Source organism: Carcharhinus amblyrhynchos, chromosome 13 (assembly GCF_965287045.1).
Source record: "Carcharhinus amblyrhynchos chromosome 13, sCarAmb.v2.hapA, whole genome shotgun sequence".
In the NCBI taxonomy this organism is placed as follows: Eukaryota; Metazoa; Chordata; class Chondrichthyes; order Carcharhiniformes; family Carcharhinidae; genus Carcharhinus; species Carcharhinus amblyrhynchos.
The window spans coordinates 74026014-74042710 of NC_137336.1; the positions used below are offsets into that span (position 1 = coordinate 74026014).

The 16697-nt window shown below is 40.7% G+C and overlaps 1 protein-coding gene across 1 annotated transcript in view; it reads right to left on the reverse strand.

The window, feature by feature from the left end:
- Positions 1 to 9079: 9079 nt before the first annotated feature.
- The window catches only part of LOC145351346 (putative G-protein coupled receptor 139), a 29663-nt gene continuing 22045 nt past the window's right edge, over positions 9080 to 16697 (reverse strand). The window contains exon 4 of the mRNA XM_080200964.1: positions 9080 to 9975. Coding sequence (XP_080057090.1) covers positions 9080 to 9975 — 896 coding nt within the window. The remainder of the gene's footprint in view (positions 9976 to 16697) is intronic.

Below are 16697 nucleotides of genomic sequence, written 5' to 3' on the forward strand. Positions count from 1 at the left end.
AAAACATTGCAGCATGCTGCTGTGCAAAAAAGACGTGTGTTTTCTGGTAGAAGAATCACAAGGAGTTGGTTTGCAGGTGCAACGTGTAATTAAGAAAGCAAATAGAACTTTGTCCTTCATTGCTAGAGGGATGGAGTTTAAAAAACAGAGAGATTATTTTGCAAATGTATAGGGTGCTGGTGGGGACACATGTCTAGTACTTTGCACAGTTTTGGTCCCCTTTCTTGAGAAAGGATATATTAGCAGTGGAGGGAGTGCAGAGGAGATTTACTAGGCTGATTCTGGAGCTGAGAGGGCTGGCTTATGAGGAGTCACTGAGTAGACTGGGGCTATACTCATTGGAATTCAGAAGAATGAGAGGAGATATTATAGAAACATATAAGATTATGACGGGAAAATATATGATAAAAGCAGGGAAATTGTCCCTACTTTTATTATAGGTATGAATTAAAAATAACAGGGCTGTTTTCATCAGTTGAAAAGCATTGAAACTTTCTTTTCATTATCTTCATGATTTCTGGCTTGCATTGTGTCAGATGTGCGTGGATGTTGCCTGGAGGTCAATACTGTCATTAAGGGTGGGTTGTGACATTATGTTGTGTGGTGTTTGACGGGGCGTAACACCATGTCGGGTGCTGTCCGTGATTGATTGTGGGGAGCGAGTTTGCTTAATGGAATGGTGATCCCGTGTTCTGCCTCCATGTGGGGATGTAAACAAAATTCGGGACGCCCAACAACTCTGTCACCCGTCTATGTTCATTGATCCTCCATCCCTCTCAGTGAAACCTGTGACAGGAATTATTTATGTTAAGATCTAAATGTGAAGAAAAAAATATCATGGGGGAAATGATTCCAAGGTGAAAGTGAAGGTCGAAAAGAGTTTTCAGTTTCTGAGGGATTGGGACTGTTCTTGGGGGAAAAGTTTTACCAGCATAAACAGTGCAGGTGGCACCTGGGCAGGATTACGACTGACATCTTGGGGACATATTTGCTACACCGATTCGAGAAGTTTGAAACTAAAATGGCAAGAAGATAGGAGCTTAGACAAGGAGTCGGAGGATGGGACATCATGGGCAATGACCGACGTCAGAAAGGGAAATAAGCAAAGCAGAGAAACCAGGGTCAAACAGGGTCTCAGCCAAATAAAATTGGAATGCGGTCAGTAACAAAAAAAAAACTAAAGGTGATCGGAGTGATTTATCCTGCAAATAGATGTCAATGAGGATGATACAGTCGGGATTATGGAGAAATATCTGCATGGTGACCAGAAGGAGGAAACGTGCATCCAGAAGTGTTCAGTTTTGTAATGTAACTTTTGTTCAGTTACCTTTCAAAAAAGAAAACGACAGTGAGGTTGCATTGCTGGTTAAAGAGAAACTTAATTCCGTAATGAGGCAGAATACTAGCTCCCACGACGTGGTATCTATATGGCCATAGCGAAGAAACACCAAGGGACATGGAATATTGGTAGGGATTGTATATAGACTACAGTCGTGATACTGGGAATTACATTAGACATAAAATTCGAGGTGCATGCACTAAATGATCATCTATTATAGGTGATTTTAATCAGCATATATATTGGAAAAAGTAATTTACTCCAAATTCTTAGAAGAGGAATTCCTGGAGTGCCCGTGGGACTGTTTTCTCAGCCAGTACGTTGAGGAACCAACGGAGCAGGTCATTCTAGTTTGAGTATTGCACAAGGATAAGTGGATAATTCACAACTTAGTTGTGCAAGACCTCTTGGAAATGCACCATCATAATATGATCAATTCGTTTTATTACGGTGGAGAGTGACGTTGACATTATGAATGGGGTCTTGAAATTTAATAAAGTGAATGCGATGATATGAGACACAAATTGCGGTGATAGATTGGGGAATATCACTTTAAAGGATGATGGAGTATAGGCATGCACACATTCTAGGAGCACATGGGTGAACGGCAGCAATTGTTTCTTCCTGACTGACACAAAAGTGAAAATAAATGGTGACCAAACCTTGGCTTACGAGGGAAGTTAGAGACACTATTATATACAAGGGACAGGCCTATACATTGGCCAAGAAGAAGAACAGAACGGTGGACAATGGAAACAGTTTACAATTCAATAGCGGTCCAAGGGACTCATTAAGAAGGAAAATAGAATAGAAGAGTAAACTTGCAGAGAATACAATGACTGATCGCATAACATTTTTATCGGTTTGCGAGAGAAACAAAAACAAAGGTTTGATGGAGAAAAATGGAGGTCCCTTCCAGTTAGAAAAAGAAACATTAATAATTTGGAAAAAAAATGCTGACCAACTGAATACAAACATTTTTTTCTGACCGCAAAGAAGCATAGCAATAAGATACCAGAAATACTGGGGAACATAAAGTTTGGTGTGAGGGAGGGACTTGAGTAGGTCAATATTAATAGCGAAATTATGTAGGGGCAACTGAGGGGATTGAAGGCTACTAAGTACCCAATGTCTGACAATCTACATCACAGAATGGTCAGATAAAAAGTGGAAGTATTGTTGGTCATCTTCCAGGATTCTACATTTTGTAAAGAATGGAGGGTAGCTAAGGTATTTGTAATGTTTAAACATGAAGGTAGAGAGAAAATAGGGAATGATAGACAAGACAGTATCATGTCGGAATTAAGAAACAATAGACAATTATTTCCAAAAGATTTTACAGCAAAGCACTCGGAAAGCAGTGGCAGGATCAGACAGTCAGCATGGATTATGAAAGGGAGTTCATGTCTGGAAAATCTACTGGAATTCTTCCACCATATAGCAGAGTTGATGCCGGAGAGCCTGTGCATCTGGGTTACATAGACTTTCATAAATGAATGTTGATGTGGTTTAGACAAAAAAAAATGACACAGATACACTCCTTTTCCACGTAAAACGTCGGCAAGATATGTTCCTGATTGTTAATAATTATTATTTTCCTTGGTCTGTAGCGTGGCCTGGGAATGGAATCGCCAAGAACAGAAAATGTTGCAAAAATTCGGCTGGTCACGCGCCTTCTCTGACGAGAAAGACAGAGTGAAATCTTCGACTCCGTAGTAATGTTTTACGAGACTCAGAACGAGGTTCAAGACCGATGTTTTGTTTTAGAAAGAAATGAATTGGGGAGTCACATGTAGAACAGAGTGGAATAACAGAACCACAGTTTTTGTGAGTGTATGTGTGTTGGTTTTGCATGCAGAATAAGGCCGTTCATCCCAGTGCATCTATGCTGATTCAATGATTGACCGTTGCGACTTCGTAATATTCTTCAGGTTTTTCCCCGTATCCTTGCCCAATATTCCCGCTCAAGTAGCCATGTAATCTCTTCTTGAATGGCGTGATAGAGCAAGCCACTGCACTTCCGGGCAGTGCATTCTCGTCCCGAACAACGTGTCGTGTGAGGTTGTCCCCTTTCCATCACTTTCTGATCTGATAAAAGTGTCTGGGAAGGTGTTGACTGTTCTACTGTAATATTTAGACGTTAATTAACAGAAAGACATGCCACTCGCTTTCATTGAATAATTAGCAAGTTGTTTTATTTAACTAACTGCAACTTTAAGCAAGTAGCAATTTAATTAAAGGAAATGTCGACTGAAAAGCTTTTGAAATTAACACAAGGACAATTTAATATCAAAACAGTCATAGCAGAATGTTCGTCAATTTCAAAAATGCCTACAGTTGCGTTTAATAACGTTCGGAAGCTTTAGGATTTTGTCTGGTGATTTCTTTGTCTGTAAGATCTTTTTGACTTGATGTCCTGTTGTTAGATAGATGGAAAATTCTCCTCAGAGATAACTCGTTTAGCAGGATGGAGGTCTGCTCTAGCGATGGTCTTTTTTGTGCTGGTTCTCCGTTGAACTCAGAAACTGAACTAAATTCACTGAAGGCAGTTGAGTTCCTGGTTATACACCTGGTGATCTACCCATTCCCTATAATCAGGTTAATCAGAGTGTGCCAAAAACTGTAAAATTCAAATTTGATATTGTCCTGTTAGCTGAGTGTTTTCTTTAACCTCATAGGCTAAAACAAATACAAACACCAGCATACTTATTACCAAGGCAACTCTGACGTGTTGATCTCTCTAACAAATGTTTGCCATCTGAATATCTCAGCACTGAACCTCATACCAGCATTTTGAAATGGACCAGGCACATCTGATAGTCTCTGCCCTAATTTGTAACACTTTGGCGACATGTGAACTCGACTTTATCCTCGCTCTTTCGCCTTACTACTATTTCCCCACCCCCACACCCACACTCCCCCTCCCTCTCCATCCCACCACCCCACCCCCACACCCACACTTTGCAGCAAGTTTTCCCCTCAACACCAGTTGAAACCCAACTGTAGTCTGTAACCACTTTAAGGAGATCCACAATGTTGATTTGTTGGAGTACGCAGTAATGGCGTGCCCAATCAGGGAGCGCTGCATGTGCGCATAATGTGAAGTGTAAGGGTGCAGGAGTTAATATTCCGCAGGGGGATGTATGAGTTCTGCTTACCAGCTAATTAAATCAAGTTTGGTGAAATGACACCTACTTCGGACGAGTTATTCCACCGTCACCACATTGAAGAAAGCACATTTACCGCATCCTTTCATGAAAAAAAATCATATTATCCCAATTTCCAGTTGCCAAGGACAACACAGGAACAGAACGGCGTAGATAGAAACAGAATTAGCGTTTCCAAACAATAGTCTATTCCACTCGTTGCGCTGATTAGATCATAAGAACATAAGAAATAGGAACAGGAGTAGGCCGTCTCGCCCTTCGAGCCTGCCCCGCCATTAAATAAGATCATGGCTAATCTGAAGTGGATCAGTTCCACTTTCCCGCTCTCTCCCCATAACCCTTAATTCCCCTGTTTATCAGAAACCTAACTACCCGTGACTTAAATATATTTAGCGAAGTAGCCTCCACCACTTCAACGGGCAGAGAAGTCCAAAGATTCACCACCCTTTGAGTGAAGAGGTTCCTCCTTAACTCTGATCTAAACTGCGCCCGCCCCCCCCACCCCCCAACCCCGCATCTTGAGGCTGTGCCCTCTAGTTCTGCTATCCTTTCTAAGCGGGAAGTATCTCACTACGTCAACCCTATCTATCCCCTTCATTATCTTATACGTCTCTATAAGATCCCCCGTCAGCCTTCTAAACTCCAACGGGTACAGACCCAGATTGCCACGTGGATAGACTGTGCCGTTAATAACGCTAAAGTCGCTGGTTCGTTCCCTGCACTTGTCAATAAAGCTTGCACGTTCTTAGCCAACCAAGATAACGCTGTTACCATTGGTTCTTGCACTTTTTACAAAAAAAACTCGCACTCTAGTTGTAGTTGCTTTTCGCAGGCAGTTATGTCGGAGCTGTATAAAGCGCTGGTTGGACCAAACATTCTGTCTCCTCACAGATATTTCAGGTTTTTGTTGCCCTCTGAGACGCGCTTTGTCTCTTTGGCAAAGTATTTCCTCATAATTGAATGATTAATTTGAAACAGAGGAACATAGGATTGGACAAGCAATTTGAAGCCGTGTCTGAGAGAAACACGCCGAGGTAGCAGATTCTAATTCAGGGTCACTTTTTTTTATTAGAAAGACGCATTCATTCACTAACACGGCGTCATTTAACAAAAAAAATTATAAGCGTATTATTTGAAATCGTATCCCTCTTTTTTTTTCTGCAGCGTTACTGGGAACTCTTCGTCTGTGTGACAGCGAGAATTGACAATTATTGAGGCGAAACCTTCAGCCCGGAAATTCTTGAATGCTTGAAAACTCTATGATCTGACTGCTCTGATTTCTCATGATACTACAGACATTACTCAGTGGAAATACGAAGATAAGATAGGAATGTTTCTCCAGTGAGACTCCGGAGATTTTTAAAATGAGTTTCAGATCTCACATTCCATTATCCTAGAATTGTGCAATTATATAATGTGTGCAGAACAAAAGCAGTCCAAGAATGCGAATAACTTATCGGAACCAACGTATCTACTAGTACATTTTTAAAATATCCCGTGGTATGATGAATTGCGCTACTGTGTCGGGCAGATTTATTTTCATTTAAGGGAGGGCAGGTTCGAAAGGTCCATTGGTTTTGTGAAAAAGGCTGATAAGGGATATTCACACGAGGACAAAGAAGATCTAATTGTTGTTTTGCGGTAGAAAGATTCTATTAGAACCTCTATAGTCATTCTTTCACCCTATAAACAGACCACAAGTCATTGGGAATTCTTTTATGTGAGTCCAAATGCATTCTTCCCATTGCCAGCCAATCAGGACGATGTTGTGCACAGAACAGGGGAAAACAACGAGACTGTGAATGTGTTGAGTCATCTCCCTTTCTTGGATTTGCCATTCAAGGCATTGTGTGTTCCCATGGTACTTGTTTTTTTTTACTGGAAGCGTTTATTGCAATCTCCGAAACAGATTAAGCAGTTGACGGAAAGAGACTCTGTTCTGTCACAAGGTAATCAATTTGTGTTGCAAAGATAGACAACTATCGTAGAGGATGCTGAGTTGGGATGAGTTATGTATGCAGGGTGTATGCGTACTGTGGGGGTCGCGGACGGTCGTTTCGATCCTGTTTGGGAGCAGAATTCACGATTAATATTACAACTACTGTTAACGTGAGAAGCTACATCAAATATTTGCAACTCAAGATCTACATGATGCGTCTGTTTCGGATAATGGAACGACGTACACAATGTTTTTTTTTAATAATTTATGCAAAACAATGGCATATGCCATTTGCGCACTTCACTATTTCATATGATTTCACAGATTTGGCAGAGCTCTGAAGTAGGGATTGAGACAAAAAAGTGGTAGATGATTCCTTGGGTACAAAGATCGGAAGATTTTTATTCCAGTATTGTTTCACACTACAGTCGAAAACTGGGTTATCTCCAGCGGAACTACTGCTAGGTGGAAGGCCGAAGAGTCCCCTCGATTTGCTACGTGGAAATCTCATAGCAAAAGAGTACAAGAACAAGAGAAGCAGAAACAATTAGGGAGGACAAATTACTACTGATTCTCCATTTGAGTTCAGTATGTTCCTAAATGGTTTTAGTCCATGGCAATTGTTTTACTGGTGTTGATGGTTTTAAGCATGTGTGAGCTTTGATGTGTTTTCTTTTTTATCTACAAAGTGTGGTCTAGAAACAAAGAGAGAGAGAGAAAAAAAGAGGCATAATTACAGGAAGACAGACAAATAGGCAGACAGATCGTTTCCGGGAAGTTGTGTTTGACAAATTTATTGGATTTCTATGAGTGCGGTAGACAGACGGGAACCGGTGGATGTGGTGTTTGTAGATTTCCAAAAGGCGTTTGATAAGGGGCATCATAAAACGTTGCTACAGAAGGTTACCGTGCACGGAGTTGGGGGTAAGGTGTTAGCGTGGATAGAGGATTGGCTGTCTAATAGGAAGTAGAGAGTTGGTATCAATGGGTGCTATTCTGATTGGCGGTTGGTGACTAGTGGAGTGCCGCAGGGATCGGTGCTGGGGTCTCAGCTATTTACCATTTATATAGATGATCTGGACGAGAGGGCTGAGTGTAGGGTGACGAAATTTGCTGATGACACGAAGATGAGTGGTAAAGCAAATTGTGTGGAGGGTGTGGAAAGTCTGCAGAGGGATCTGGATAGGCTGAGCAAGTGTTCGAGGACCTGGCAGATGGAGTATAATGTTAGCAAGTGTGAGGTTATCCACTTTGGCAGAAATAATAGTAGGAGGGATTACTATTTGAAGGGCGAAAAGCTGCAGCGTGTTATGGTGCAGAGCGACCTGGGGGTCCTTGTGCATGAGTCACAAAAACCCAGTCTGCAGGTGCAGCAGGTGATCAAGAAGGCAAATGGAATGCTAGCCTTCATAGCGAGGGGGATAGAATATAAAAGCAGGGAGGTCTTGCTGCAACTGTACAGGGTACTGGTGAGGCCGCAGCTGGAGTAACTGTGTGCAGTTTTGGTCGCCGCACTTGCGCAAGGATATTTTGGCCTTGGAGGGATTGCAGAGGAGGTTTACTAGGCTGATACCGGAGATGAGGGGGTTGGACTATGAAGAGAGACTGGGTCTGTGCTCGTTCAAGTTTAGAAGGATGAGGGGGGATCTTATAGAGACGTATAAGATAATGAAAGGGATGGGTAGGGTAGAGGTAGAGAGATTTTTCCTGCTTAGAAAGGATAGCAGGACTAGAGGGCACAGCCTCAAGATAAGGGGTGGGGGGGGGGGGGGTGGTGGTGCAGTTTAGATCGGAGTTGAAGAGGAACTTCTTCACTCAAAGGGTGGTGAATCTCTGGAATTCTCTGCCCCTTGATGTGGTGGAGGCTTCCTCACTAAACATATTTAAGTCACGGGTAGATAGGTTTTTGACAGACAAGGGAATTAATGGTTATGGGGAGAAAGCGGGAAAGTGGAACTGATCCACTTCAGATCAGCCATGATCTTATTGAATGGCGGAGCAGGCTCGAAGTGCTAGATGGCCTACTCCTGCTCCTATTTCTTATGTTCTTATAGGCAGAGGAATGGATGGAGAGACAGATAAACAAAAAGGCAGACAGACAGATAGACAAACTGGCATACAGGCAGGCAGACTGCCAGACAGTCAGGTTGACAGATACACAGACATATAAATAGATAGATAACCGGACCGACGGACGGAGGGACAGGCGAGTGATGGATGGATAGATGGATGACAGACAGAGAGACAGACAGAAAACCTCCCGTTATTTCCTTCTCATCATCTGCATATCACCAATAGCCATTCTGCTGCGTCACTTTGGTATGCCTGATTCCATCTGCACAGTTCCTACAAATCACCCAAACTTCTCCCGTGTGTTTATCGATCCGTTTGTTGTTTTGGCTTTTTTTTCACTCATCTTTTTTTTTCTTCAGTCCGTGAATTGGTTGTTGTTTCTCCTGGGTCATGGACTTATTCTGTATAATTTACCTGCTGCCATTTTGTTTCCCATCCTGCCTCTATTGCCTCCTGGCCCATCATTAATAGTGCTTTCAGGTTTCTGCCCTTCCAAATACTTTACTTCCTGTTCTCTGAAGGCCAACTATTGCAGCATAACGCTATGTCAGTGAACTGCTTTCATTGTTTCGTTTTGCTAATTAATTTAATAATTGATGTAGCAGGATATTTCACTGCTTCCTTTAACTGCTCTCTGAATTTTGACTGAGTTGCTACATAAATAAATGTGTTTGTGCAGCAACTTAAATTACGCAGCATATATGCAATGTTTTCAAATATATAAAATGAACGATCATCTAAGCTATTTGGAACATTAAAGAAATATAACATGTACACCAACCACAGAAATATAAAGCTGCCGGATATGGTAAATAGTAAAACTATAGATTTCCTTCTATTCTCCATCTCTGGATCGTTGCAATGATCTGTCTTTTTCTGACCCCTCAATCCCTTGCGGACTCGACTGGCCACTAAAATATGTCTGACTGTCAGAGCGTTGAGCAACAGAATTAACCCGAATGGTATCAAAGGGGTTAAAATCTTTTCAAACTTTCTAAATCCAATCCATCTAGGGTCAGTGAAATAGCTTCGCTTATTGGAACAGCGCCATGGTATATTGTCGACAATCCTTCTAGGTTGAAATCTAAAATAGATGGGGACATTTTTTAAGCAGAAGAAAATACTGGTTGTTCCTAGAACTATGGACGCAGTTTTCTTGGTGCAATATTTTGATATTAGCCTGTGGCAACAAATGGCAACAAATCTATCAAAAGTGAAAGCGACGGTAAACCAGACAGAACAGTCTGTGGCTGCACGGAGCAGGACATAGCGAACACTACATACAGGTGTAATTTCGAGGAAATTCAGTGGGAAATAATAATCGTTGATTCGGTTGAGAACGACCTCAGTAATAATGACCAGTAGATCCGCTATGGCCATTGCCATCAGGTAGTACGTGGTTGAACTGGAAAGGCCGCATTTTCCGTTGGACAGAATGACGATTGCCACTGAGTTAACTGCAAAAAAATAGGAGGAACATATATCATAAGCCACCAAGAAGCACCTTCCCTCTCTGCACATAGCGTGCATTTTTTTTTGCAGCAGTAACGCATGCATGGGGATTCGGACGTTTCCAGATTCCCTTGCAAACTCAAAACACTTCCGCAAACGGAGAACATGATTCGTCTCGGGCCATTCCCTGGATGATGGAGCAGAGCTTTGGTGTTTCAGTGACTTGCATTCCGAAAAATAATAATGTGAATATTCAAGCATAATCAAAGCACAAGATTAATTTCTACATAGAAGGTTACTAAATTAAGAGACGTTGTGTTATTTTTGGTGAGACACCCTTTGACTCTTATTTGTGTTCCTATCTTCAGCTGAAATATAAGTTTTTTTTTAGCAGATGTATTATTACGGAAACCACACCAAAACTGTGGAGGTGTGGGTGAACTAAAAATAACATGTCTCTGCTATGTGGACACGAGAAGGATAAACATTTACGCAATAGAAGAATTTGAATTTTTCGAGGGGGGTTGAGATTTTGAATGTGGATACCATATTTGTAACACCGATGAGGCAGTGCAAACCTCAGCTTCATCAAAACTAGGTGAAACGATTTATGAGTGGTGTAAAGGTGCAATTGCTACTACATAGAATCAAAGAGTACTTACAGTAGAGGGGACCTTTCAGCACAGTATATAGGAACTGGCTCTCTGAAAGAACATTCAACCTATTAACACAAGCATGACCTATCCACGCAACATTACACATTATTGATTTTAGTTTGCATGCCGATTTCATTTCAATGCCTTGAAAGGATATTCCTCCATTTTTTTTGTGGAAATTCAATCCAGGTTCCATCAACAGTCTAGGTGAAAATAAACTCACATTCTCTTTCAAATGGTGTGTCTATTATGTTGTATCTCTTCTCTAGTTCTTGATTCTCTCTTGATTGGGAGCAGTTTCTCATTATTTAGTCTATTTGTGGTCCTCAAGATCTTGAATAACCACATCAAGTGGCGCCTCAGCCATATTTTCTCCACAGAAGATAGACTCATACTCTCCAATCCATCCACATAGCTACAGTTCGTTTTTGCCTGAAATCGGTCTTCTGAATTTCCTCTATACACTTTCCAAAGTCTTCACATCCTTCTCAAGTATAGTTACATACATACACGGAGTTTATTTAAAATGTCTATGAAATGTTAGAAATGTTCACAGCGTGAGTTTTCACTGTGGCGAGGAAAGAATGGAGATTTGACCAGCTGTAATAGAGATAGTCTGAGGCCAAAATAAAGATTGAAGCAAACCAGTTGGGGACAGTTTCCACGTTTTAAGATCTGAAACGTGAGTATTACATGGTCATTGATATCATGATTTATTTCATAACATTCGTACAGATAACCACGTAAAACACTGCGCCCAGGGCCTAATGATTATCAGGACCACACTTGGGGAACAAGATCAATCGTTGCAAGACAATGCGGTCATTGGCTTTCCTTAGTATGAGTGAAGCTTCTTCCCAGACTGAATTGTGTTGTGCATTTTCAATTGTTTGTCTATAATCCAGTTACTAACACAAACACAAGGTTATTTTAGTTTGATAAAACAAAACTATTTCTTTTCAGTGCTGAAGTCAGATGCTATATTCCAATTGGTCACCATATTCAGTTTTACTTATGTCAACTCATCGCCTTGGAAATTCGTGTCCCTGATTCCACCCCTCCCCCCAACACCGCCCCCCCCCCCCCCCCCCCCCCCCCCCGATGTTTGATTAAACAGAAACAATATTGCACTGAATCCAACAAATTATTGTCATGGGTGAGCAAGAAATAGTTCGTGCTAAGCAATGTGACTGCAAGAAGAATTCAGGAAATTTATTTCCTCCAAATTCGTTGCTTCATTAGAATGCAAATAATTATGTGAATTCAATATAATGCAACATTATAAGAAAAAAAATATAGCAGAACAAGCTTATGTGCAAGCGGACAACAAATTTCTGAAGTTAGGTATATAATATGAAACAGACTAACTGCACTCTGAACCCCTCCATTAAAGATCACAAGGGAACAAATCCAGACAAGCAGGCAAAAGACATGCCTGCTAGGTCTAACAAGGTCCAACACACAAAGGAAACCGGACAGGATGGCACCAACAGAAACTAAATTAAAAGTACACCCTCATATAATCAAATCACCACCACTGACCTAATCAAGTGATATCAGGAAGGCTCTATAGAAGCTCCTAAGGAGAAGATTAGTATAACTAAGGAAGTCTTCTTGGCCTCAAAAGACTTTCTGAGATCAGCCAAACACCCATTGTTCAGGAAACTCCGGATATTCTAGACCATTGATAAACCCACCAGACAGAAACGATTGCCAATCTTAAAACATCGATACTGTACTTGAAAATATCGAAAAAGAATGGTCAGAGTCAAACACTGTAAACAAAACATTAACGTTCGAGTATAACTGTAGTCCATTGCGGCGGGCTTTCAGAGTGCTCTCGGGACAGTGCTGTTTGTATGTCCTGATTGCACCTCCGTCGATGTTAAATAAAGCTGTACCGCTGTTGAACATGACTCTGAGTCCGTAGTGGTCGTGTTCGCCCACTCGCGCTAACAAGTTGCACTACACAATTTATTTTAGCTACTTACCAGGAACACCAACGAAGGCAAGAATCAGATAGAATATTTTCCTGACCCATTGAATTGGTCGATGCATTTTCTGCGTGGATTGACTCTCTTCCTTTGTTTCGCAAGTTATTCCTCTGAATTAAAATCTGATGTCATGTGTCCCTGTTCACTAACCTTTATGCGTCCCCGATATCTCCACGGAGACACTGATGTTGCAAAAATGCTCAAAAATATGTTGTTCTTATAATAGAACAAATACCTTATGACAACGGGATAAATTCCCTGTGGATTGAACACACTAGATGCTGAGACTAAATTGAATCAACAACACTTGTTTCATTTACTTAGCAAGCGTCATTATATGCAATGCTTACTCATAATTGCAGGCAATATTAAATAGCTAACAAAACTGATATAATTATTCTGCAACAATCATGATTCCTATGCCTTAATCTCATGTCAATTCAATAGTAATGGGAGGACAAGGACTGGGAGTTCAATGTCCAAAGCTGCTCAATATTCTAAAAGGATATAAATGGTAGAACAGGAGGCGCAGTTACTTTACTGGTTAGATCATATAAAGCTGTATTATGTATGTGTTTGTGTAGATATAATATAGATATATATAGGCATTAAGGACAAAAATATTGCTTCAATCAGGTGGAAATTAAAAAAAAGCACATCCTGGTAGGAGTAATTTGAGGGCTTTGAGCTTTAATTCCAACGTAGGGTATAACATAAAACAAGGGGAAAAAAAATGAATGCTCCTGAGAAAAGTGCAGCAGTAATCACAGGTGATTTAAATATGTATATTGACAGGATTAATCAAATTCGCAAAGGGAATGTCTCTCTTAACAACACCAGTTATTCAGACAATATCTCCCACCTAACTTTCACTGTTGTTGTTCTGGGCCAAATGTACTCTCATTCTATCGCTAGAGTTAATTAATCATGATTGAAATAATCCCTTGCCCTTCTGAATTGTCAACATAAACCTAATGCACAACATTGTTATCTTTCAAATTTCTCTTTAGATGATAAGCTTATTGCCGTAAAATTACCCTGGACGCACTCTGGAAACTCTTGCCCGCTTCTGCCCTTTACAATGGTATTAGCACTCATGTGTAATCAAATAACTGAAATCTCAAAATATAACTATCACAGAAGCCACTCACATATGAGTAAACTCCTCATAAATGTGTTTATCTTTGTATTTCATACCAGCTGATGGCTTGGAAGCCGCACTGAGTGAAATGAATGGTGGAAATTGAAAAGGAGAGAAAAGGGCCTGAAGTATATTAGGGCCAAATAATCCAAGATTCATGCATCTGAGGCCTGCGGTTGAGAGGGTGCAGAGATACAGTACATATTACTTCTGAGATTCTGAGCTAATCCAGATTCTGAAAATTTCAGTGCTTTGGAAAATGGCACCGTCACATGTCTGTTCATGAAATGAGGAAGACAAGCATCAGAAAATTCTACTACGATTGGCCTCATAACTGTCATTGGGCAAATACCTGAATTCATTAAAGGAACGAGCAGCAGGAAATTTAGAAAATCAGAATACCATCGAGATTAGGAAATATGGTTTCACGAAAGAACATTATGTTTTAAGGATTTACTAGAATGTTCTGAGGATTTAGCAGTCAGCTTAGGTAATAGACATCAAGTGATGTAATGTATTTATTCTACGAAACAAAAGAGAATTTGTTAACGTGCCACCTAAAAGGTTGCAGCTCTCAGTGTTAATAGATTAGCATGGATATCGGATTAGTTCACAAATTGGAATCATCGTATTGGGATAAACAGTTTATTTTGAGGTTTCTATAACGTAAGTATTGAATTCACAGGAATGAATCCTTCTGGCTCACTGACTTGCAATCAATATGAATTAATTAAAGGCAGTCAATTATTCTGAAAATTCCAAGATAGGTAGAAAAGTACATAGTTATGAGGTGGGCGGGGGGGGGGGGGGGGGGGTGAGTTCCTGCATCGATTAAACGAGGAGGCAAAGCTTGGACATATTGCATACGATGTGGGAAATTTGAGGTCGCCCACTTGGTTAGTAGAATACAAAAGAAGACCATTGTTCATATTGAAAACACTGCAGAATGCTGTGAAACAGAGGGACAAGGATGTTCTTGCGCACGAATGACAGTGTTATAGAGCCAAAGGGTCCACACAGTGCAGAACAAGGTAATTCGGCCCATTGAGTCCGCATTGATTTTCTCACAGAGAAATGTACCCAGGTACACTACCCCACGCTTTCCTATGCCTAATCAATCCAAACTATTCGCTGAAGTTGAGATAGGGAATTCTGGAAATGAAACGAAAGTGTTAGACACGAAAATACAAGTGAACATCAATTGGATGGGAAAAAAATGATCAAAGTGTGCAGCTCTGCGTGAAAGAAGGAAATGACAAAAATTGAATCTTGAATGTATCGAATAAAGGTATGAAAAGACAACGTAAGTGTACCAGAAACTAGCAATGATAGAGGAAAATTTAAAACCAAACTATTTGAGTCCAAATCACCCAATACAGTTGTTAACGTGTATGGAATATTAGAGAAGGAGTAAAACACTAAGAAAAATAATGCATTGGTTAGAGACTTTGGTGACGTAGATTAGAGGGGGTAAAGCTGAGCTCCTAGAAAATAAAGATTAGATAAAATGCGGTAGACGATTTCAAAATCACAACCACGCGGATTGAAAAAAAAAGAACTCTTTTCATTGGCAAACACATCAGAATCCAAATGATACAGATTTAAACTGCTGCCAAGCGAATCGACTCTTACTTTAGCCAGAAAATTATTATGATGTGAAATGAACTGGCAGAGAACGTGAAGTGTTAGTCAAATAGAAGCAATTCTGTTTGTAAAGGAAAATTGCAGAACACAGATGGGGAGAGAGGCCTGAGGATTGAGAACAGTTTGAAATTCAGCAAAGAAGGACCAAGGGATTGATTAAGAAGGGGGCCTTACAATACAAAAGTGAGTGCTTGCAGGGAACATGAAGATCGACACTAAGGGTTTCTATAGATACGTGAAAAGAAAGAGGTTGGTGAAAGTAAATGTAGACCCCTACAGACAGATACAGGGGAATGTGTAACAGGGGACAAAGAAATGGCCGAGCAACTAAATACATGCTTTTGTTCTGCCTTCACAAAAGAGGACACAAATCAAATGCCAGAAATGTTGCAGAATGCCAGATTTACTGAGAAAGAAAGACTGATAGATCAATATTCGCAGTGAAATTGTACAGGAAATTGTTGGGGTGGAAGGCAGATAAAACCCCAGGCTTGATAATCTGTATCCCAGAGTAGTTAAGGAAGTGAATCTACACATACTGGATACCGGTGGTCATCTTCCAGGATTTTACCGACTCTGGATCAGTTCCTGAAAATTGGCAGGGAACTAATGTAATTCCAGTATTCAGATAGGGGAGTAGAGAGAAAACAGGGAATTACAGGCCAGTAAGCTTAACATTGCTGGTAGGGGAAATTCTCTAATCAATTATCAAGGACTTTATAGCAGAGCATTTAAACAGAGTAGCAAGATCAGACAGAATCAGCATGCATTTATTAAAGGAAAATCATGGTTGACAAATATCTTGGAAATCTTTGAAGATGCAACTACTGGAGTTGACAAGGGGGACCGGTTGATGTGGTATACCAGGACTTTCAGAAACATGTGACAAAGCCCCGCACAAGATATTATCATCCAAGATTAAAGCGCATGGGATTGGGGGTAGTTCATTGAGAACAACGGAAAATTGGTGGAAGAGAGTAGCACTTAATGTTTGAATATTTACGATTAACACTGGGCTGCCTGCATTTTTTTTTGGCGGAAATTAAAGAGCAGAAACCTCGACGACTGGCGAGGAGAAAGACGAGGAAGTGCATTCCAATGCCTGGCCTAACCAGCGTCTAGCTGTCAGCTCCATTACGACCTCGCATCTAAAATAAGCTGCAAGTGCAGCATGAGTCATTGGCAGAAAGTGCAATAGCCATTGGCAACTAAACTGAACAAAACTTACACAGAAAGTGCAATTGTATTAACAAGTGTAGGTAACGAACTTATTTTACGTCTTGCTGCCGTCG